We start from the raw sequence: 22,969 nt of genomic DNA, 5'->3' as shown, positions 1-22,969 counted from the left end.
TTTTGGTGTCATCTGAAAGGCAACATATTCTTCTATCCATTAATATAAGTTTCATATCCATATTTGCAGTAGTTAGGGAAATAGCTGCCAAAGGAAGTGCGAGTTCGTTTCCAACCGCCTCTTGTTTTTGCTAAATTATGGCTACGTCTGCCCTATACCGGTCCTTATCCCTCGCACCCAATGCTTCATCTATCCAAGCATAAAGGGTCTTCAAATTATATAAATGTACCAATCTCGGTGTCATCTGAAAGGCAACATTTTCCTCTATCCATTCATACAAGTTTCACAGCAATATTTGCAGAAGTTAGGGAAATAGCTGCCAAAGGAAGTGCGAGTTCGTTTCCCACTGCATCCAGTTTTTGCTGAATTATGGCTACGTCTGCCCTATACCGGTCCTTATCCCTCGCACCCAATGCTTCATATATTTGAGCATAAAAGGTCTTAAAATTATCTACATCTAGCAATCTTGGTGTCATCTGAAAGGCTACATATTCCTCTATCCATTCATATACGTTTCTCATCAATATTTGCAGTAGTTAGGGAAATAGTTGCAAAAGGAAGTGCGTGTTCGTTTCCAACCACCTCTTGTTTTTGCGGAATTATGGCTTCGTCTGCACTATACCGGTCCTTATCCCTCGCGGAGAATGCTTCATATATTTGAGCATAAAAGGTCTTACAATTATCTAGAGCTAGCATTTTTGGTGTCATCTGAAAGGCAACATATTCTTTTATCCATTAATATAAGTTTCATATCCATATTTGCAGTAGTTAGGGAAATAGCTGCCAAAGGAAGTGCGAGTTCGTTTCCAACCGCCTCTTGTTTTTGCTAAATTATGGCTTCGTCTGTGCAATACCGGTCCTTATCCCTCGCAGCCAATGCTTCATCTATCCCAGCATAAAAGGTCTTCAAATTATCTAAATGTACCAGTCTTGGTGTCATCTGAAAGGCCATTTGTTTCTCTATCCATTCATTTAAGTTTCGTATCCATATTTGCAGTAGTTAGGGAAATAGCTGCCAAAGGAAGTGCGAGTCCGTTTCGAACTGTCTCTTGTTTTTGCGGAATTATGGCTTCGTCTGCGCTATACCGGTTCTTATCCCTCGCGGAGAATGCTTCATATATTTGAGCATAAAAGGTCTTACAATTATCTAGAGCTAGCAATTTTGGTGTCATCTGAAAGGCAACATATTCTTCTATCCATTAATATAAGTTTCATATCCATATTTGCAGTAGTTAGCTGCAAAAGGAAGTGCGTGTTCGTTTACAATTGCCTCTTGTTTTTGCGGAATTATGGCTTCGTCTGCGCAATACCGGTCCTTATCCCTCGTAGCCAATGCTTCATCTATCCAAGCATAAAGGGTCTTCAAATTATATAATTGTACCAATCCTGGTGTCATCTGAAAGGCAACATTTTCCTCTATCCATTCATATTAGTTTCACATCAATATTTGCAGTAGTTAGTGAAATAGCTGCCAAAGGAAGTGCGAGTTCGTTTCCCACTACATCCAGTTTTTGCTGAATTATGGCTACGTCTGCCCTATACCGGTCCTTATCCCTTGCACCCAATGCTTCATATATTTGAGCATAAAAGGTCTTAAAATTATCTACATCTAGCAATCTTGGTGTCATCTGAAAGGCAACATATTCCTCTATCCATTCATATAAGTTTTACATCAATTTTTGCAGTAGTTAGGGAAATAGCTGCAAAAGGAAGTGCGTGTTCGTTTCCAATTGCTTCTTGTTTTTGCGGAATTATGGCTTCGTCTGCGCAATACCGGTCCTTATCCCTCGTAGCCAATGCTTCATCTATCCAAGCATAAAGGGTCTTCAAATTATATAATTGTACCAATCCTGGTGTCATCTGAAAGGCAACATTTTCCTCTATCCATTCATATTAGTTTCACATCAATATTTGCAGTAGTTAGTGAAATAGCTGCCAAAGGAAGTGCGAGTTCGTTTCCCACTACATCCAGTTTTTGCTGAATTATGGCTACGTCTGCCCTATACCGGTCCTTATCCCTCGCACCCAATGCTTCATATATTTGAGCATAAAAGGTCTTAAAATTATCTACATCTAGCAATCTTGGTGTCATCTCAAAGGCAACATATTCTTCTATCCATTCATATAAGTTTCACTTCAATATTTGCAGTAGTTAGGGAAATAGCTGCAAAAGGAAGTGCGTGTTCGTTTCCAACCGCCTCTTGTTTTTGCTAAATTATGGCTTCGTCTGCGCTATACCGGTCCTTATCCCTCGCAGCCAATGCTTCATCTATCCAGCATAAAAGGTCTTCAAATTATATAAATGTACCCATATTGGTGTCATCTGAAAGGCCATTTGTTTCTCTATCCATTCATTTAAGTTTCGTATCCATATTTGCATTAGTTAGGGAAATAGCTGCAAAAGGAAGTGCAAGTCTGTTTCGAACTGTCTCTTGTTTTTGCGGAATAATGGATTCGTCTGCGCTATACCAGTTCTTATCCCTCGCGGAGAATGCTTCATATATTGGAGCATAAAAGGTCTTACAATTATCTAGAGCTAGCAATTTTGGTGTCATCTGAAAGGCAATATATTCTTCTATCCATTAATATAAGTTTCATATCCTTCTTTGCAGTAGTTAGGGAAATAGCTGCCAAAGGAAGTGCGAGTTCGTTTCCAACCGCCTCTTGTTTTTGCTAAATTATGGCTACGTCTGCCCTATACCGGTCCTTATCCCTCGCACCCAATGCTTCATCTATCCCAGCATACACAAATCTTCCAATTATCTAAATGTAGCAATCTTGGTGTCATCTGAAAGGCCATTTGTTCGTCTATCCATTCATATAAGTTTGACATCGATATTTGCAGTAGTTAGGGAAATAGCTGCCAAAGGAAGTGCGAGTTCCTTTCCAACCGCCTCTTGTTTTTGCTAAATTATGGCTACGTCTGCCCTATACCGGTCCTTATCCCTCGCACCCAATGCTTCATCTATCCCAGCATACAAAAACCTTCCAATTATCTAAATGTAGCAATCTTGGTGTCATCTGAAAGGCCATTTGTTCGTCTATCCATTCATATAAGTTTCACATCAATATTTGCAGTAGTTAGGGAAATAGCTGCCAAAGGAAGTGCGAGTTCGTTTCCCACTGCATCCAGTTTTTGCTGAATTATGGCTACGTCTGCCCTATACCGGTCCTTATCCCTCGCACCCAATGCTTCATATATTTGAGCATAAAAGGTCTTAAAATTATCTACATCTAGCAATCTTGGTGTCATCGGAAAGGCAACATATTCCTCTATTCATTCATATAAGTTTTACATCAATTTTTGCAGTAGTTAGGGAAATAGCTGCAAAAGGAAGTGCGAGTTCGTTTCAAATTGCCTCTTGTTTTTGCGGAATTATGGCTTCGTCTGTGCAATACCGGTCCTTATCCCTCGTAGCCAATGCTTCATCTATCAAAGTATAAATGGTCTTCAAATTATATAAATGTACCAATCTTGGTGTCATCTGAAAGGCCATTTGTTTCTCTATCCATTCATTTAAGTTTCGTATCCATATTTGCAGTAGTTAGGGAAATAGCTGCCAAAGGAAGTGCGAGTCCGTTTCGGACTGTCTCTTGTTTTTGCGGAATTATGGCTTCGTCTGCGCTATACCGGTCCTTATCCCTCGCGGAGAATGCTTCATATATTTGAGCATAAAAGGTCTTACAAATATCTAGAGCTAGCAATTTTGGTGTCATCTGAAAGGCAACATATTCTTCTATCCATTAATATAAGTTTCATATCCATATTTGCAGTAGTTAGGGAAATAGCTGCCAAAGGAAGTGCGAGTTCGTTTCCAACTGCCTCTTGTTTTTGCGGAATTATGGCTTCGTCTGCCCAATACCGGTCCTCATCCCTCGTAGCCAATGCTTCATCTATCCAAGCATAAAGAGTCTTCAAATTATATAAATGTAGCAATCTTGGTGTCATCTGAAAGGCAACATATTCCTCTATTCATTCATATAAGTTTTACATCAATTTTTGCAGTAGTTAGGGAAATAGCTGCAAAAGGAAGTGCGTGTTCGTTTCCAATTGCCTCTTGTTTTTGCGGAATTATGGCTTCGTCTGCGCAATACCGGTCCTTATCCCTCGTAGCCAATGCTTCATCTATCCAAGCATAAAGGGTCTTCAAATTATATAATTGTACCAATCCTGGTGTCATCTGAAAGGCAACATTTTCCTCTATCCATTCATATTAGTTTCACATCAATATTTGCAGTAGTTAGTGAAATAGCTGCCAAAGGAAGTGCGAGTTCGTTTCCCACTACATCCAGTTTTTGCTGAATTATGGCTACGTCTGCCCTATACCGGTCCTTATCCCTCGCACCCAATGCTTCATATATTTGAGCATAAAAGGTCTTAAAATTATCTACATCTAGCAATCTTGGTGTCATCTGAAAGGCAACATATTCTTCTATCCATTCATATAAGTTTCACTTCAATATTTGCAGTAGTTAGGGAAATAGCTGCAAAAGGAAGTGCGTGTTCGTTTCCAACCGCCTCTTGTTTTTGCTAAATTATGGCTTCGTCTGCGCTATACCGGTCCTTATCCCTCGCAGCCAATGCTTCATCTATCCAGCATAAAAGGTCTTCAAATTATATAAATGTACCCATATTGGTGTCATCTGAAAGGCCATTTGTTTCTCTATCCATTCATTTAAGTTTCGTATCCATATTTGCATTAGTTAGGGAAATAGCTGCAAAAGGAAGTGCAAGTCTGTTTCGAACTGTCTCTTGTTTTTGCGGAATTATGGCTTCGTCTGCGCTATACCAGTTCTTATCCCTCGCGGAGAATGCTTCATATATTTGAGCATAAAAGGTCTTACAATTATCTAGAGCTAGCAATTTTGGTGTCATCTGAAAGGCAACATATTCTTCTATCCATTAATATAAGTTTCATATCCTTCTTTGCAGTAGTTAGGGAAATAGCTGCCAAAGGAAGTGCGAGTTCGTTTCCAACCGCCTCTTGTTTTTGCTAAATTATGGCTACGTCTGCCCTATACCGGTCCTTATCCCTCGCACCCAATGCTTCATCTATCCCAGCATACAAAAATCTTCCAATTATCTAAATGTAGCAATCTTGGTGTCATCTGAAAGGCCATTTGTTCGTCTATCCATTCATATAAGTTTGACATCGATATTTGCAGTAGTTAGGGAAATAGCTGCCAAAGGAAGTGCGAGTTCGTTTCCCACTGCATCCAGTTTTTGCTGAATTATGGCTACGTCTGCCCTTTACCGGTCCTTATCCCTCGCACCCAATGCTTCATATATTTGAGCATAAAAGGTTTTAAAATTGTCTACATCTAGCAATCTTGGTGTCATCTGAAAGGCAATATATTCCTCTATCCATTCATATAAGTTTCACATCAATATTTGCAGTAGTTAGGGAAATAGCTGCCAAAGGAAGTGCGAGTCCGTTTCGAACTGTCTCTTGTTTTTGCGGAATTATGGCTTCGTCTGCGTTATACCGGTCCTTATCCCTCGCGGAGAATGCTTCATATATTTGAGCATAAAAGGTCTTACAATTATCTAGAGCTAGCAATTTTGGTGTCATCTGAAACGCAACATATTCTTCTCTCCATTAATATAAGTTTCATATCCATATTTGCAGTAGTTAGGGAAATAGCTGCCAAAGGAAGTGCGAGTTCGTTTCCAACCGCCTCTTGTTTTTGCTAAATTATGGCTACGTCTGCCCTATACCGGTCCTTATCCCTCGCACCCAATGCTTCATATATTTGAGCATAAAAGGTCTTAAAATTATCTACATCTAGCAATCTTGGTGTCATCTGAAAGGCAACATATTCTTCTATCCATTCATATAAGTTTCACTTCAATATTTGCAGTAGTTAGGGAAATAGCTGCAAAAGGAAGTGCGTGTTCGTTTCCAACCGCCTCTTGTTTTTGCTAAATTATGGCTTCGTCTGCGCTATACCGGTCCTTATCCCTCGCAGCCAATGCTTCATCTATCCAGCATAAAAGGTCTTCAAATTATATAAATGTACCCATATTGGTGACATCTGAAAGGCCATTTGTTTCTCTATCCATTCATTTAAGTTTCGTATCCATATTTGCATTAGTTAGGGAAATAGCTGCAAAAGGAAGTGCAAGTCTGTTTCGAACTGTCTCTTGTTTTTGCGGAATTATGGCTTCGTCTGCGCTATACCGGTCCTTATCCCTCGCGGAGAATGCTTCATATATTTGAGCATAAAAGGTCTTACAATTATCTAGAGCTAGCAATTTTGGTGTCATCTGAAAGGCAACATTTTCTTCTATCCCTTCATATAAGTTCCATATCCATATTTGCAGTAGTTAGGAAAATAGCTGCCAAAGGAAGTGCGAGTTCCTTTCCAACCGCCTCTTGTTTTTGCTAAATTATGGCTACGTCTGCCCTATACCGGTCCTTATCCCTCGCACCCAATGCTTCATCTATCCCAGCATACAAAAATCTTCCAATTATCTAAATGTAGCAATCTTGGTGTCATCTGAAAGGCCATTTGTTCGTCTATCCATTCATATAAGTTTCGTATCCATATTTGCAATAGTTATGGACATAGCACCCAAAGGAAGTGCGAGTTCGTTTCCCACTGCATCCAGTTTTTGCTGAACTATGGCTACGTCTGCCCTATACCGGTCCTTATCCCTCGCACCCAATGCTTCATCTATCCAAGCATAAAGGGTCTTCAAATTATATAAATGTACCAATCTCGGTGTCATTTGAAAGGCAACATATTCCTCTATCCATTCATATACGTTTCACAGCAATATTTGCAGTAGTCAGGGAAATAGCTGCCAAAGGAAGTGCGGGTTCGTTTCCCACTGCATCCAGTTTTTGCTGAATTATGGCTACGTCTACCCAATACGGGCCCTTATCCCTCGCACCCAATGCTTCATATATTTGAGCATAAAAGGTCTTAAAATTATCTACATCTAGCAATCTTGGTGTCATCTGAAAGGCCATTTGTTTGTCTATCCATTCATATAAGTTTGACATCGATATTTGCAGTACTTAGGGAAATAGCTGCCAAAGGAAGTGCGAGTTCGTTTCCCACTGCATCCAGTTTTTGCTGAATTATGGCTAAGTCTGCCCTATACCGGTCCTTATCCCTCGCACCCAATGCTTCATATATTTGAGCATAAAAGGTCTTCAAATTATCTACATCTAGCAATCTTGGTGTCATCTGAAAGGCAACATATTCCTCTATCCATTCATATAAGTTTCACATCAATATTTGCAGTAGTTAGGGAAATAGCTGCCAAAGGAAGTGCGAGTCCGTTTCGAACTGTCTCTTGTTTTTGCGGAATTATGGCTTCGTCTGCGCTATACCGGTCCTTATCCCTCGCACCCAATGCTTCATATATTTGAGCATAAAAGGTCTTAAAATTGTCTACATCTAGCAATCTTGGTGTCATCTGAAAGGCACCATATTCCTCTATCCATTCATATAAGTTTCACATCAATATTTGCAGTAGTTAGGGAAATAGCTGCAAAAGGAAGTGCGAGTCCGTTTCGAACTGTCTCTTGTTTTTGCGGAATTATGGCTTCGTCTGCGCTATACCGGTCCTTATCCCTCGCGGAGAATGCTTCATATATTTGAGCATAAAAGGTCTTACAATTATCTAGAGCTAGCAATTTTGGTGTCATCTGAAAGGCAACATTTTCTTCTATCTATTCATATAAGTTTCATATCCATATTTGCAATAGTTATGGACATAGCTGCCAAAGGAAGTGCGAGTTCGTTTCCAACCGCCTCTTGTTTTTGCTAAATTATGGCTACGTCTGCCCTATACCGGTCCTTATCCCTCGCACCCAATGCTTCATCTATCCCAGCATACAAAAATCTTCCAATTATCTAAATGTAGCAATCTTGGTGTCATCTGAAAGGCCATTTGTTTGTCTATCTATTCATATAAGTTTCGTATCCATATTTGCAATAGTTAGGGAAATAGCTGCCAAAGGAAGTGCGAGTTCGTTTCCCACTGCACCCAGTTTTTGCTGAATTATGGCTACGTCTGCCCTATACCGGTCCTTATCCCTCGCACCCAATGCTTCATCTATCCAAGCATAAAGGGTCTTCAAATTATATAAATGTACCAATCTCGGTGTCATTTGAAAGGCAACATTTTCCTCTATCCATTCATATACGTTTTACAGCAATATTTGCAGTAGTCAGGGAAATAGCTGCCAAAGGAAGTGCGGGTTCGTTTCCCACTGCATCCAGTTTTTGCTGAATTATGGCTACGTCTACCCAATACCGGCCCTTATCCCTCGCACCCAATGCTTCATATATTTGAGCATAAAAGGTCTTAAAATTATCTACATCTAGCAATCTTAGTGTCATCTGAAAGGCAACATATTCCTCTATCCATTCGTATAAGTTTCACATCAATATTTGCAGTAGTTAGGGAAATAGCTGCAAAAGGAAGTGCGTGTTCGTTTCCAACCGCCTCTTGTTTTTGCGGAATTATGGCTTCGTCTGCGCTATACCGGTCCTTATCCCTCGCGGAGAATGCTTCATATATTTGAGCATAAAAGGTCTTACAATTATCTAGAGCTAGCAATTTTGGTGTCATCTGAAAGGCAACATATTCTTCTATCCATTAATATAAGTTTCATATCCTTCTTTGCAGTAGTTAGGGAAATAGCTGCCAAAGGAAGTGCGAGTTCGTTTCCAACCGCCTCTTGTTTTTGCTAAATTATGGCTACGTCTGCCCTATACCGGTCCTTATCCCTCGCACCCAATGCTTCATCTATCCCAGCATACAAAAATCTTCCAATTATCTAAATGTAGCAATCTTGGTGTCATCTGAAAGGCCATTTGTTCGTCTATCCATTCATATAAGTTTCACATCAATATTTGCAGTAGTTAGGGAAATAGCTGCCAAAGGAAGTGCGAGTTCGTTTCCCACTGCATCCAGTTTTTGCTGAATTATGGCTACGTCTGCCCTATACCGGTCCTTATCCCTCGCACCCAATGCTTCATCTATCCAAGCATAAAGGGTCTTCAAATTATATAAATGTACCAATCTCGGTGTCATTTGAAAGGCAACATCTTCCTCTATCCATTCATATACGTTTTACAGCAATATTTGCAGTAGTCAGGGAAATAGCTGCCAAAGGAAGTGCGAGTTCGTTTCCCACTGCATCCAGTTTTTGCTGAATTATGGCTAAGTCTGCCCTATACCGGTCCTTATCCCTCGCACCCAATGCTTCATATATTTGAGCATAAAAGGTCTTAAAATTATCTACATCTAGCAATCTTGGTGTCATCTGAAAGGCAACATATTCCTCAATCCATTCATATAGGTTTCACATCAATATTTGCAGTAGTTAGGGAAATAGCTGCAAAAGGAAGTGCATGTTCGTTTCCAACCGCCTCTTGTTTTTGCGGAATTATGGCTTCGTCTGCGCTATACCGCTCCTTATCCCTCGCGGAGAATGCTTCATATATTTGAGCATAAAAGGTCTTACAATTATCTAGAGCTAGCAATTTTGGTGTCATCTGAAAGGCAACATATTCTTCTATCCATTAATATAAGTTTCATATCCTTCTTTGCAGTAGTTAGGGAAATAGCTGCCAAAGGAAGTGCGAGTTCGTTTCCAACCGCCTCTTGTTTTTGCTAAATTATGGCTACGTCTGCCCTATACCGGTCCTTATCCCTCGCACCCAATGCTTCATCTATCCCAGCATACAAAAATCTTCCAATTATCTAAATGTAGCAATCTTGGTGTCATCGGAAAGGCCATTTGTTCGTCTATCCATTCATATAAGTTTGACATCGATATTTGCAGTACTTAGGGAAATAGCTGCCAAAGGAAGTGCGAGTTCGTTTCCCACTGCATCCAGTTTTTGCTGAATTATGGCTAAGTCTGCCCTATACCGGTCCTCATCCCTCGCACCCAATGCTTCATATATTTGAGCATAAAAGGTCTTGAAATTGTCTACATCTAGCAATCTTGGTGTCATCTGAAAGGCAACATATTCCTCTATCCATTCATATAAGTTTCACATCAATATTTGCAGTAGTTAGGGAAATAGCTGCCAAAGGAAGTGCGAGTCCGTTTCGAACTGTCTCTTGTTTTTGCGGAATTATGGCTTCGTCTGCGCTATACCGGTCCTTATCCCTCGCACCCAATGCTTCATATATTTGAGCATAAAAGGTCTTAAAATTGTCTACATCTAGCAATCTTGGTGTCATCTGAAAGGCACCATATTCCTCTATCCATTCATATAAGTTTCACATCAATATTTGCAGTAGTTAGGGAAATAGCTGCCAAAGGAAGTGCGAGTCCGTTTCGAACTGTCTCTTGTTTTTGCGGAATTATGGCTTCGTCTGCGCTATACCGGTCCTTATCCCTCGCACCCAATGCTTCATATATTTGAGCATAAAAGGTCTTAAAATTGTCTACATCTAGCAATCTTGGTGTCATCTGAAAGGCACCATATTCCTCTATCCATTCATACAAGTTTCACATCAATATTTGCAGTAGTTAGGGAAATAGCTGCAAAAGGAAGTGCGTGTTCGTTTCCAACCGCCTCTTGTTTTTGCGGAATTATGGCTTCGTCTGCGCTATACCGGTCCTTATCCCTCGCGGAGAATGCTTCATATATTTGAGCATAAAAGGTCTTACAGTTATCTAGAGCTAGCAATTTTGGTGTCATCTGAAAGGCAACATATTCTTCTATCCATTCATATAAGTTCCATATCCATATTTGCAGTAGTTAGGGAAATAGCTGCCAAAGGAAGTGCGAGTTCGTCTCCAACCGCCTCTTGTTTTTGCTAAATTATGGCTACGTCTGCCCTGTACCGGTCCTTATCCCTCGCACCCAATGCTTCATCTATCCCAGCATACAAAAATCTTCCAATTATCTAAATGTACCAATCTTGGTGTCATCTGAAAGGCAATTTGCTTCTTTATCCATTCGATTAAGTTTCGTATCCATATCTGCATTAGTTAGGGAAATAGCTGCCAAAGGAAGTGCCAGTCCGTTTCGAACTGTCTCTTGTTTTTTGGCGGAATTATGGCTTCGTCTGCGCTATACCGGTCCTTATTTCTCGCAGAGAATGCTTCATATATTTGAGCATAAAAGGTCTTACAAATATCTAGAGCTAGCAATCTTGGTGTCATCTGAAAGGCAACATATTCCTCTATCCATTAATTTAAGTTCCATATCCATATTTGCAGTAGTTAGGGAAATAGCTGCCAAAGGAAGTGCGAGTTCGTTTCCAACCGCCTCTTGTTTTTGCTAAATTATGGCTACGTCTGCCCTATACCGGTCCTCATCCCGCTCAAAGAAGGCTTCATATATTCGAGCATAAAAGGTCTAAGAATTAATTTTTTTGCATTAAGTTTTAGACTGTTATGTTCAGGTAAAAATTCAGTCCTTTGGTGTAAATTACACTAAACCATACCAAATCTACATCCTTCATAGCCATCTATTAGGGACAGAAATTCAAATTAAGTTGCAAAACAAAACCAACTAAATAACTTCCTGAGGTGAAATGATCATCGACACTGGTCTACTACTAGCCGATTCATTCCCTGGCATTCAGGATGAGCACATAAACTCCGTTTCTTTCAAAAGGAATTTGATCCACCTTGGTCGGATGGTTTTTACAGTAGTACCTAATCGGCATAATAAATTGCTTTAAACGTGGATACCGGCCCTATGCAAACACATTGGACGAGTAAATCCGAGTTGCTTTCATTCACCGATTTGTATATTCTGTACATGTAACATGTTTGCCCATTGATGATTGTTTACGAATTTGAACCTTCTTGCTCGAAAATAAAGTAAAGTAAAAGAAATAAAGTAAAAGCAAAGAAAGCACAGCTCCAGGGACATGAATAACTTGAGAACAGGTCAACCAGAAGTTTGATGTGAATCACTCTGTTCCTTGCTCTATGGAATCACTGGTGCCCTGTTTTACGCAGTGTGTGCCACTGAACAGGTAATTATGCCAATGCCAGCTGGTAACATGGGATACTATTGTCCACCTTTTCCCAACAAAACCGGAAGGAGGATTTCTCTTTTTTAATGTTCATGGTCCAAAGATGCAGACAAGGTCAGTGGCCTTAAAAAAAGAAGGTTATTGTATTTGATTTGGAACCACAACAGCGGTTGGTCGGAAATGAGAATCTTTGAAATCAAAAGGGGTCCCCTTCCACAAAAAGCGGTGACGACAGGTCCATGGACTTGGGGAAGATTTGGGAGCAGAAAGCCTGAAGAGAAACGTCGTTATTCTGAGGAGGTTGGCCCAGATTTCCTCCTGAAAAGTAACCGGTTTTTTTGAGAGTCTGAAATTGCTTCAATTTTTATCAACTTTGTATTTTTTAATTGAATCGTTTGGTGCTTAAATCTTTTAGAGGCTTAGCTGACGTGATGTCTGTGGAGCCCACCAAGATGGTATCTGCAATGGGAGTAATTATCATCGCTGCTGGTACGTACCGGTACGCCTTTGATCACACATGTTCATTTTTTGAAAATCGAACAGGTTGACGTAATCTAGTCCAAGCGTACTATCACGTGCTGCTAACTTTTTCTTGGATTTGAGACTACTCCTCACTGTCGCAAGGTGTGTTCGCCATGCCTGTTTATGTGCACAGAATTATAAACTCATGGTGACGATGGAGCTCATAATCTGGTTTTATTTGTTTCATTCTGAATAAAATCTGGGTAGAAGGAATAGGGGCGACCATGCTTTACTATTTCTGGTATAGGATTCCGCAAAAGCACTGTAGACGCTGTAGGTCGCAAACCTGAAGGAACCTGTACAAAATAGACTGACAGATGGAATTACAGTTTTAGTGGTGGAAGGAAAACCCCAGATGAATATCCTGGGTGAAACCTACAATCCTGGCTAAATCCCGTTGGGCCCTGGCCCCCTCTCAATGTTAGGTGTCGATGCGCGACCTGCGGTCCAGCTCGAGATGACAACATTGAGTGGGGATTGGGGGACCTGGGGAGGGTAACTGCACGTGTATGTCAACTGATATGTGTCCCAATAATTTTGGCCAGGATTGTAGAACACCATCATTCTGATCTATGGTGTGGAATGGGGATCAAGACTCTGATAATACTGTTCTCGGGAACTGATGTTATGCTGATTAGAATTATTTCACTTTCCACGCCCTCTTCTTATCTTGAACACACGTTATGCAAGCCCGTTGTACTTATGTCATTACAGATTTTATATTACTGTAGTAAAATAACGAATAGGATGGCATTGGAAATATCTGCCAATTCGACGATTCTTAAGTCATAATTCGTTATAATGTGACAGCTTTTAGCTTTACACTGCAGGCAGGGCCTTGACCTTGAGGTTTAAGCCTTGGCCTTGGTCTGAAGGTTTGTGGGCCAGAGTCTTGACCTTGAGAATCAAAACCTTTGCTCGAACCATAGAGCTACATGCTTTATGCTCGAACACTGGCTTGTACTCAGACTGACATATATGAAATGGCATAAAGGATGACGTAATCATTTGATAAAATAAAAAGTGTGAATATTCACTGACAACACAAATTCCATCTTCATCCGATTTACATCCTGACAATCTGAATTTGCAAGTTTTTATTGAAAGGATAGCTGCAATCATTCATTGCCTTTTTGCGTTTTCATGCTAACGAGCATATCCATATTTATGGCGCAACTGTAACGCTATCCCGGGAAGAAAGCTTCAATGTAACACTGAACGGTAAAAAAGTGAGTGATGAGAAAATGCAAGTATTAAATACAAAGAACACACTGATGTATTCACATCAACGTTTCAAACAACTTAAAATAGGACAACTCTAGGTCTACAGTAGTGAAAATGAATTATAATATGACGGGATAAATTCTTGTCTAACCACATCTTTACAGAGAAGGTATTTGCTGTAAAGAGGTTCTCTTTACTGGACAATGTGTCTGAAGAGCTATAGGGCTAAACCACGCATCAGATCTACCACAAAACACATTGTTATTTAGCAGAACTATTGGGTTCCTGATTCGGCTGTCATTTTATGCTTGTATAGGAAACGAGAGAAAATGCCCCCTGGCAGAAATGGCTTGTTATTCACATCAAACTATAGAAGAGTTTGGATGTGTAGACAGGTGTACTGACGCTGTCCGGGGTCTTGCCCATACTGATGCGCGTTTATTTAAAAGTAGTAAAGAGAAGCTGTCAGGGATAACATTTAATGTTGATGACCATTGTGTGTGTGAATGTGTATTTTTGGTACGTGGTGCACTATTGTAACGTTTAATTAACCATTCAGTCTTTACACAGCAACATTCTGTGCAGTAAGGTTAATGATTATGTTATCTCGGATATGAACACCAAAAGCACTATCTCTGAAATGGCCGAGCGGTTAAGCTCGAGGTTATCAGATCGTTATAGACGGTGGGTTCGAATCCCAGTGGTGGGTTTTTATTTTCCCAACGCTTGCTGTCAGTCAGTAGCTATAAGAGACTGTAATTCACCCCGTCAAATACCAACAGTACCTTAGCCTACCGGGTAAGCTCTTCTGCTGGGACTGTCCGCGAAGTCCAGGTGAGCGCCTTAGTACAGGTTCGAGACGTATGGCCGACTCGGCGGCCAGGGCTTAGGGGCCTGTCCCGTTCCTCCCTTGCATGGTCGCTCGAACCCTTTTTGGGGTTAAATGGATGGACAGGGAGGAAGTGCGGTGGGCCGGGAACCCCGAGACCCAGAAGAGTCCTATATGGAAGCCGGTAACTGCGATTCGTAGCGAATTTCAGGAGTCCGTGCGCCTGAATGCTTGGTCAACACCGCATAACTTTTGGGGTTTTTTTCCCCTCACCACATTTTTTTTTCATTTTCCTGGGTGCAGAACCCACAACGCAATTTTCTTGATTTGAATACAGTGAGCTAAAGGATTGATGCTGATTTATTTTCCTTCATAATCTTGATATCCTAAAATTTCGACAACGAAACCGATCCCAACCGGGCTGGGTCCATTTCTTCTCAGTGATCTCAGAATAAAAGCTGTGAGGTGTACAGTGAATGTTTATTATTGATGATTCAACAGTGACAGATCCAGGAGTGGCACAGTCGGGCGGCACTCGCTTGCCTATTTCATTGATGGAAATACATTTTCATTTGTTATAACAACAAATTTCGTTTGCTTTCAACTACAGAATAATTTAATATTTTCAAAGAGAAATTCTCACAAAAGATACATCCCATATCCTCTTGGGTCACCCCAACAAATGCGTTGCAACCGCCGCTTTTTTTTGTGAATGGTTGATCTGTCACTGGCCAGACAGGTATGCCCGAAAAACCCAAGCAGGAAAATGATGACAATAAACTCATAAGAAACAAACAAGCCTTAGTTGCTGGAATCTCAACAACAGAAAATAACACCGAGAATCCAATGGATGTAAACGCAGTAAAACATTTGGTATTACCCCATTGTCGCCCCAAAAGGTGCTAAGCCCAATAGTTTTCCCCCACGGTAACGCACGTTAGATTTAAATTTGATCTGACTGAAACTTAATGTTGTCATTTTAGTTAATCCGTACTTCGTTTGCCATAAGTTTAATATGGGAATGCGGAATTACAAAAATGTCACGGCAAAAAGTAATTATTACATAGTCAGGTATGCCCCTTTTTTAAATCAAGAGAGAATACTGCCAAGATGTACCTGTCATTTCTTAAAAGTTTCTAAAAACCAGATAGTACTAATCATTAAACATTTCCCCAGTTGCTATGCATGAAAACGGCATAATGGACACTGTAAGTTGTTTCTATACTAAAATGGCCCCTTCACATTAACAAAACACCTCCATTTTGCACAGTTATGGGCAGAAATGACATGGTGTATCGTCTACGATGCGCTCCTGCAAAACATTCGTGACTGTACACGCACAAAACAAAATGGATTAATTATCTTGCTTTTTCTTGTACAATTTGCCCGAAATATACACGCGCCAAACGGGAATCGAAACCATGCCGCAGAGACAAAAGGCGAGGGAAACACCGATACGCGAACATAATTATAGACAACAAACTATTAATTTCCCTGAACAAAGCTTAGTATTGCAAAAACAAGGCATACATTTTCTATTACTAAAATACTCATCTATTGTAGTCGAAAGTTTATTATGTTTGCTTCTGTGACGTATTTAATTCGACTTTTAAGTAATTTATCTTTGACTGAAAACAACTTTGCTTTTCTAGATGATCAATCCAAAGAGATCTCTACATAACTGTGCCTTCTTTATAAAGTGGACGTGGTTACTGAAGGAAAGCTTAAGGAAAGGAACAAATTCTTGCTAAGAATAATAAGAATTGATTAACTTTCTTGATCCATGTTCAAACACGATTGCAATTGTCAGCGTTGCATTCACTGAGAAGCGATTTTCAAGGTCACTTGATAATGATAACTTTATAACTTTGACCAAATCATCACTGACACCTGAACTTATACTTGATGACATTTGAAAAAATTCACAACATGTATATGTATTGAACAGCGTAATATTAATTTTGGCTATCACGAATTGCATCCCAGTGGTGCGTTTGGGCACTCGATCTTTCTTTTTCGTTCACGACGTCAGACCTCTCTTAAATCATCGTGTTAAAAGTTTTTTATTTAGTCTTTTACCAAGACGAGCCGTGTTTATCTTCTTCCCCATGGACACGTTAGAATAGTAATACAACATCACATATTGACTAAAGGAAACAGACTATTCTTCTTGTAGTCTCAGTTTGGTTATATTGTCTTAATCGCAAAAAAGCAAGATATTTGCCCCATGATAATGGTCTGTACCCAACAAGGATAACAGAGGGAACATTGGTATCAACTCATTTGAAGTGTTTTCTCCTTTAGACACGTACCATGCAAGTCCACACCTATAATATCAAATTAAACCTTTCATTTTACAAAATTGAAGCATTGTAAACAACTCTTGCAGTTAATTTACAAAAATGTTCTTATTTAAACAGTGACCGACTGAAGAGCAAATTTTGGACCATATTTTCGGGGGATCTTTTACGGGGAGCCTACAAAAATTGGAATTCCTTACGTAATTGTTAAGGCCTTTCCTTACATGAGTTTTTTTTTTTGAGGATTGAGATTTACACGTTCATTATAGGAAGAATGAAAATAATTACCTTCTGGCTTTGCATTTCAAACAAACAGGGAGAAGGGCATACCCCCATGACTCTCCATGGATTCAGCCAGTTGAAGTAAATTTTGTGAAATGCAATTTCTCATTAGGTTCGTTGCGCGAACAACGTATTTTCTTTTTTTTTTTTTTTGGCTCATGGCTTTGATGTCATGAAGCAGCTAAGTTAGTTATGAAATCATGATCGATTGCTGACAATGTAAAAAAAAAAAGAAAGGAATAAAGAAAGACGATATTTAATGGCTTTGTTCCTTTGTGTGCATTTCCGACGTTAATGAATTATAAATGACAGCCGATCATTTCACACGTATCATAAAATATAACAAAACACTCAATTTACTGTTTTGACAGAAAAAAACCCAACAATGGCACAAACAAACACATTGGTATGGCTAAGGTTTTATACTGTAAAAGGGTGACAAATGATGTGTACAAAATTGAAAGTCACTGCCTTTTCAAGTTGTGAGCTTTTGGAAATGTCATTTCTTTTGCAAGTTTAATACACGTCGTGAAGGAAGAAAAGTGAAAGGATGCTTTGTTGCCATTTTTTATGAATGAGTAACATATTATTGTTGAATAGTGCATATAATATTCTGATTTCTGCTATTGAATGTGGTGGGATTTCAGTTCATTTTCATCGGATGAAATTTTTGCTTTCCTTACTTATTTTCTTTCGTTACAGAGTGTTTTGCCATTTTTTACTTATAATTCGTATATTTATAAATACTGTACACCCATTGAAGTCCTGGGGCTTGTTGAAAAAATCACTAGCTTAGCTTTTCAATCAGAAAAACTTAGCGTGTTTATATACCGACTAATTGACGAAGTAGATTGCTCATTCCAACAGATAAGCATTATCGAGAAGTTTTTTAAACGTAGCCATGAATCAGTAACGTTCTATCCATGCTCAAGGAGGTGCTTCTTGTTGTTGGCATTATTGACGTTGCTGTCATTGTTGTCTGTTGTTTGTTGTTAATGTATCGCGACATGAACCTACATTATAGCTGCACTTATATCGTTCCCTAGAGAAGCTATGGTTTTAATTGTGCTGCAAGTTGCTCTAGGAAATTTAATGTATGCATGCTGCTGTGTGAAAAAGTTCTCTATTTTCTAGCCGTTTGCTGATGTTTGAAGTCCGAATTTAGTTCAAGTTAATTTAGAGCCCGGCATAAACGGCAAAGCACACAGGACTGTCGTAAATTATGCATCTTTAATTAAAAATACAAACAGACCGGACTCCCAACCAAGGGGAATCCAAGCTGGGGCGGATTTCCCCACCCCCTTCCCACTCGTTTCTTTTAGGTTTTAATGGCACAAGTCCAATGACGTTTTCTTCCTCTTCTCCATAAGCACTAAAAATAATACAGTTATCACAAATTTTCTAGAAAATGTATGTTTGGGTGGGTTACACCTGTTTGTTCCCTTTTTTTAAACGTAGCATCAACCTTGGTTTCTGCAAAAGTCTGTGTTCTCGGTACGGAGCCAGACCCTGGTGACAGAGGCAGGGTCAAATTCGTCATTCCGCCGGGCGATCCGTGTACCTGCGCCGAGGTCAGACTGGGTGGTCACAATACGTACGCTCCACCAAGACGGCGAGGAACGGTCTATGTCGGCATTGGCGACCTGCAAAAGATCTCTGCAGACGGACTGCGTGAGCATTTCCATTGCACTACGAACAAACCGGAGAGAATTTTGACTTCAAATCCGCGAGGTGAGGTCTGCAGAGGGACACTTGAGAATTCAGGGGCGTGTCCTTCGAGCTGAAATTTTGTTGAGGGGACAAAACTTACTGAGAGCACTCACATGAACCTCCCCATGTTGCGCACGATGAAGCTCCGGCACGCACATAGTCTTTTGGGAATGCTCTTGGGAAATGCATTGCTTTTATAACCCTTCATTATCTCCGTCGTCTGAGGCAAACTCTTGCAATCTTTATATAAGAGCCAGTTTCCTCGCATCAGAAAGGGTGATTCACTTGCTCAAGAAATATTTTGGGAACATTTCATAACATTTTGCATTTTTCCCTTACTGAAATAGTTACATAATATTCTGTCATTTTTCGGGCAGAAAATAATCAAGGGGCCAAATTTCCATCAAAGAAAGATTTACTATAAACAAGTTTTAGAAGGGAACGAGCTTCAAAGTATGCCTTAACAACGCTTTGTTTTATTTGTTTGTTTTTTTTCGTTGTTGCGGGTAAATTCAGTTGTCTTCTATGACAGAGTTTTTTAAAATCTCCCCCCCCCAAAAAAATATATATATCTGTGTAATTAGTGTCAAAATGACAATAAAGTAAAAAAAAGCGTGACCACTGTAGGAGGGAATCGGTTGATTCTGAGTCAAGACATGCCACCCCTCCACCTAATTCAAATGTGGATGCATCTAGCCATGATTATTTGGTTTCACCTCGACACCATCCAATAAACTTCACTTTGAGTCAGATGAACGGTTTTCATCCAAGCGTTTTTGAATAAATGATGAAATACTGCAGTGTGTTTCCCAAAACGCAGGAGGAGCACCTGCAACCTTGTTAACGGTGAACAATATTTCAAAATTCTATATTTTGAAGCTTGCTGGCTGTTTTACTCTTTGTTTACGAAGGGCAAAAACACAAATACGCGTCTTCCCTCACTGAGTTAGAATTTCCGAAAGAACAGACCCCATTCATTTAATTGCAAAACTTAGTGGCAGAAGGCAAAAGTAAAGGGAAAAGTTTTGCAAGGCTGTAATCCATTCATTCCTGAAATTTCCATTTGTCTCCCTGTAGGAGAAATGCTTAAGAGTATCGATCGGTTTCTGACAACGAATTCGATAAACAACGAGGGTAAACTTTTAAGCCCTTTGCAGCCTATCAAACTGAACCTTCTGTGACAATTTGATGATCAGCATTCGCATCTCAACGCACCAAAAAAGTATTCATGACTTTGTCACAACTCTTCAGCACTGTCGTGCAACTCCTCTTCTCGCAGGTGTTTCAACGACGCATCAACGGCTCCGTTAGCTTCGACCGCTCTTGGCAGGAGTACGCCGAGGGTTTCGGCGATCTGACTGGGGAGTTCTGGCTGGGCAACGGGAAGCTGATCTGACCCGTACTGGCAGATGCGAGCTAATCGTTACTCTGAGGGCGTTCGATAGACAAAATGCCACGGTTCGTTATAAGGAGTTTAAAATAGAGTCAGAGGAGAATAAACAGAACAAGCTTAATGTCGACGGTTTCCATGTGGTTCCAGGAAATGCAGGTATGTTACAGCTCCCTTAAGAAGTGCACCATATGATGCAACCTTCCCTTTAGCTCATTTTTCTTCTACAACAACCTCATAATTACGCCTGGTCTAACTACACTGCTTTCTTAAAAAATTCTCCAAACTACACGGACAGTTAAAGTTAGAATGTTCGGGCTGTAACATGGTATTTTCCCAGATTACCCCCTACCCCCATAAAAATGAATCGAGGTTTCGAAGTGTGAGCAGTTTGTAAGCATCTGTATATTTCATTTAAATTTTTAATTGCAATATGAACTACTAACCAAAATTAGCAAAACGAAGTAATAATGAAGCTCTATTCAAGTGCCAAACGTGCTTCGTAGCGCGCGTTGGCACTTGAATGTTTTCGTACAAACCTCAGCCCAACTTCAGCTTGCGTTTTCCGTGCGCGCATTATCAATTTCTACCTCTTCTAAAATAACTGAACTCAACAGTATTACTAATTACATTTTGCACCACGCGAACTTAATTTTCCTAATATTTACCCAACTGCACGAACGATGCCTCGCTACCTTTGCTCTTCAAGAGCTTCATTTTTCACGCTAACACAAATAAAAATAAAAGCTGGTAAAAGAACACTTAAGGCTAGTCCATACACGACTACCCTCCGCTGTTTGTGATCCAGGCTTTTACTCCGTGTGTGAAACTTGCCGTCAATACGAAAAAATTTGCAGCTGCCTCAAGTAACAGATTCAACAGCATTAAGCCGCCTTTCCATATGCGCCCAACACTTGCGCCAACACAACGTCCACGTGTGTTGCAGTGGAGTCGATTTTTGTGTCCGTGAAAGTGAAACACATGAACGCATCGTAGGCTACCCCAAAAAAGTACCTATACCGAAACCCACCTTTACGCATGGTGAATGGCATAAAAGAATGGAGAAAAGCCGGTTCCGTTGTCTTGCGTAGTAAAAGGAAAGAAACAATATCCGTGACTCGAATCTCAGAGGAAAAGTTTTCCCACCCTATAGTAGTACGGTATATCAAGCAGATTCTCACACGACAACAGCATATTTGTGGTTTTTTTTTTATAAATTGTTCTCTTTTTTTGAGTGCTTTTGAATACCTCAAGTCCAAAAATTCTTCTCATTCAATCTTAATTTCTTTTGTTTCAAAAACGAAGATTGTGAAATGCCCTTTCAAAGTACAAAACCAATGCGATCCGATAGCAACGTTCCAAAAATCAGGCAAACTCAACTATTGACGATAAAATGCTCAACATGATCTACCCAGCTATTAAATTAATATCCAACATTGCAGGAGGATTATTTGTAACGTGGAGTAGAAGCAAAATTCACAGCAAACGTTATCATCCGCATTACCCTGCATTTTCCAAGTTGGATATAAACATCCAAATTTACCATAATACAAACAAGGTTTGGTATGCCGGGACAGTGGCTCTTTTGCAGTGGTTTATGCACTTACAGGTATTACACAATTCTTTCTCATGGACAAACATCCACAGTGATTGCCCCTATATGCTTTCCAGAGGTAGACGTCAGAGATAAAGTTGCACAACCGAGGGTGTGACTATTGGAAACCCTGTTGAAAGTATGAAAACAATTAAGCCTTTTGGCCGAATGGACGTCAGTCCTGATTTAAATTTCTAAATACACGTACACGTAGTTTAATACTCGGTTACAATATAAGGTGAACAGATCGTACAAGGCAATATTGCAGCGATGGAAATGGAAGTCTCTGGTTTCGGGTTAGGGACTGGCTTCAAAAGTGGTGCTGCGACTCGACCGTTTTTTGGGTGGGGGACCAACTTTTTTTCTAGAAATGAAGTACGCTTGTTTATATATATGCACACGTACATAGTTACGTACCACCGCTACTAACGCTGAAATAGAATGGCCACTCACTATTTACTGTTGAGAAGCATTTTTAGCTTGTGGGTGCACATAGGACATAAGACCACCTTGTTTGTCTGGTTCCCACATGTAAATGTAACATACATAAATGACGTCGTCCGAAAAAGAGTGCCCAACTGAATGTATGGGGCTAGAGGGACTCCTTTGCTCAACCGCACCTTATCTTAAATGCATTAAAATTACGCAAAAGCACGATTCCAGTCAGCCAAGCAGGTTTGGCAGCTTTCAGACATCTTATATACCGAATAAAAACTTTTTTGCATTGCAGATAGACGCGCAGGTCTACGGCGACGCGCACGCTCCGCAGAAACCGGAGACTCTTTTGGCCTTTATGGATGTAAATAAACGCTTTTAAACTGTAAATAGTGAGGGGGCCAGTCTATTTCAGTGTTGGTGGTGAAATTTTCCAATGGGAAAAAATAAAAATAAATAAACAAAAAATGAATAAAAACTGGGTCGCAGCTCCATTTTTGGAGCCAGCCCCTGTCAAGAAATCGGAGACTTTTTGGTCCTTTAACGGTCTGAAAATTATGTAACTCTAGGTATCACCTGAAAGGCCACATGTTCCCCTATCTATTAATATACGTTTTATATCCATATTTGCAGTAGTTAGGGAAATATCTGCCGAAGGAAGTGCGAGTTCTTTTCCAACTGCCTCCTATTTTCTGGCTCAAATTTGTATAAA

At 40.1% G+C, this 22,969-nt stretch overlaps 3 protein-coding genes across 15 annotated transcripts in view; 2 read left to right on the top strand and 1 right to left on the bottom strand.

Annotated features, from left to right (window-relative positions):
• The window catches only part of LOC110990785 (uncharacterized), a 222,677-nt gene extending 202,082 nt beyond the window's left edge, over nt 1–20,595 (top strand). Inside the window, exons 9-11 of the mRNA XM_087134614.1 lie at nt 12,387–12,460; nt 18,587–18,859; nt 20,118–20,595. Of these exons, the coding sequence (XP_086990740.1) occupies nt 12,387–12,460; nt 18,587–18,859; nt 20,118–20,149 (379 nt within the window). The 3' untranslated portion in view covers nt 20,150–20,595. The remainder of the gene's footprint in view (nt 1–12,386; nt 12,461–18,586; nt 18,860–20,117) is intronic.
• LOC147799642 (uncharacterized) overlaps nt 1–22,969 on the bottom strand; it is a 564,475-nt gene that overhangs the window by 369,565 nt on the left and 171,941 nt on the right. The window lies entirely within an intron of this gene.
• LOC147799647 (uncharacterized) overlaps nt 1–22,969 on the top strand; it is a 291,172-nt gene that overhangs the window by 254,990 nt on the left and 13,213 nt on the right. The gene's annotated exons all lie outside the window — the stretch shown is intronic.

This window comes from Acanthaster planci, linkage group LG03 (assembly GCF_054643075.1).
Source record: "Acanthaster planci isolate LZ-2023a linkage group LG03, COTS_SCS, whole genome shotgun sequence".
NCBI classification, from domain to species: Eukaryota; Metazoa; Echinodermata; class Asteroidea; order Valvatida; family Acanthasteridae; genus Acanthaster; species Acanthaster planci.
Note: the sequence above shows the minus strand (reverse complement) of the source record. Positions and strands in the feature narration are given on the sequence as shown.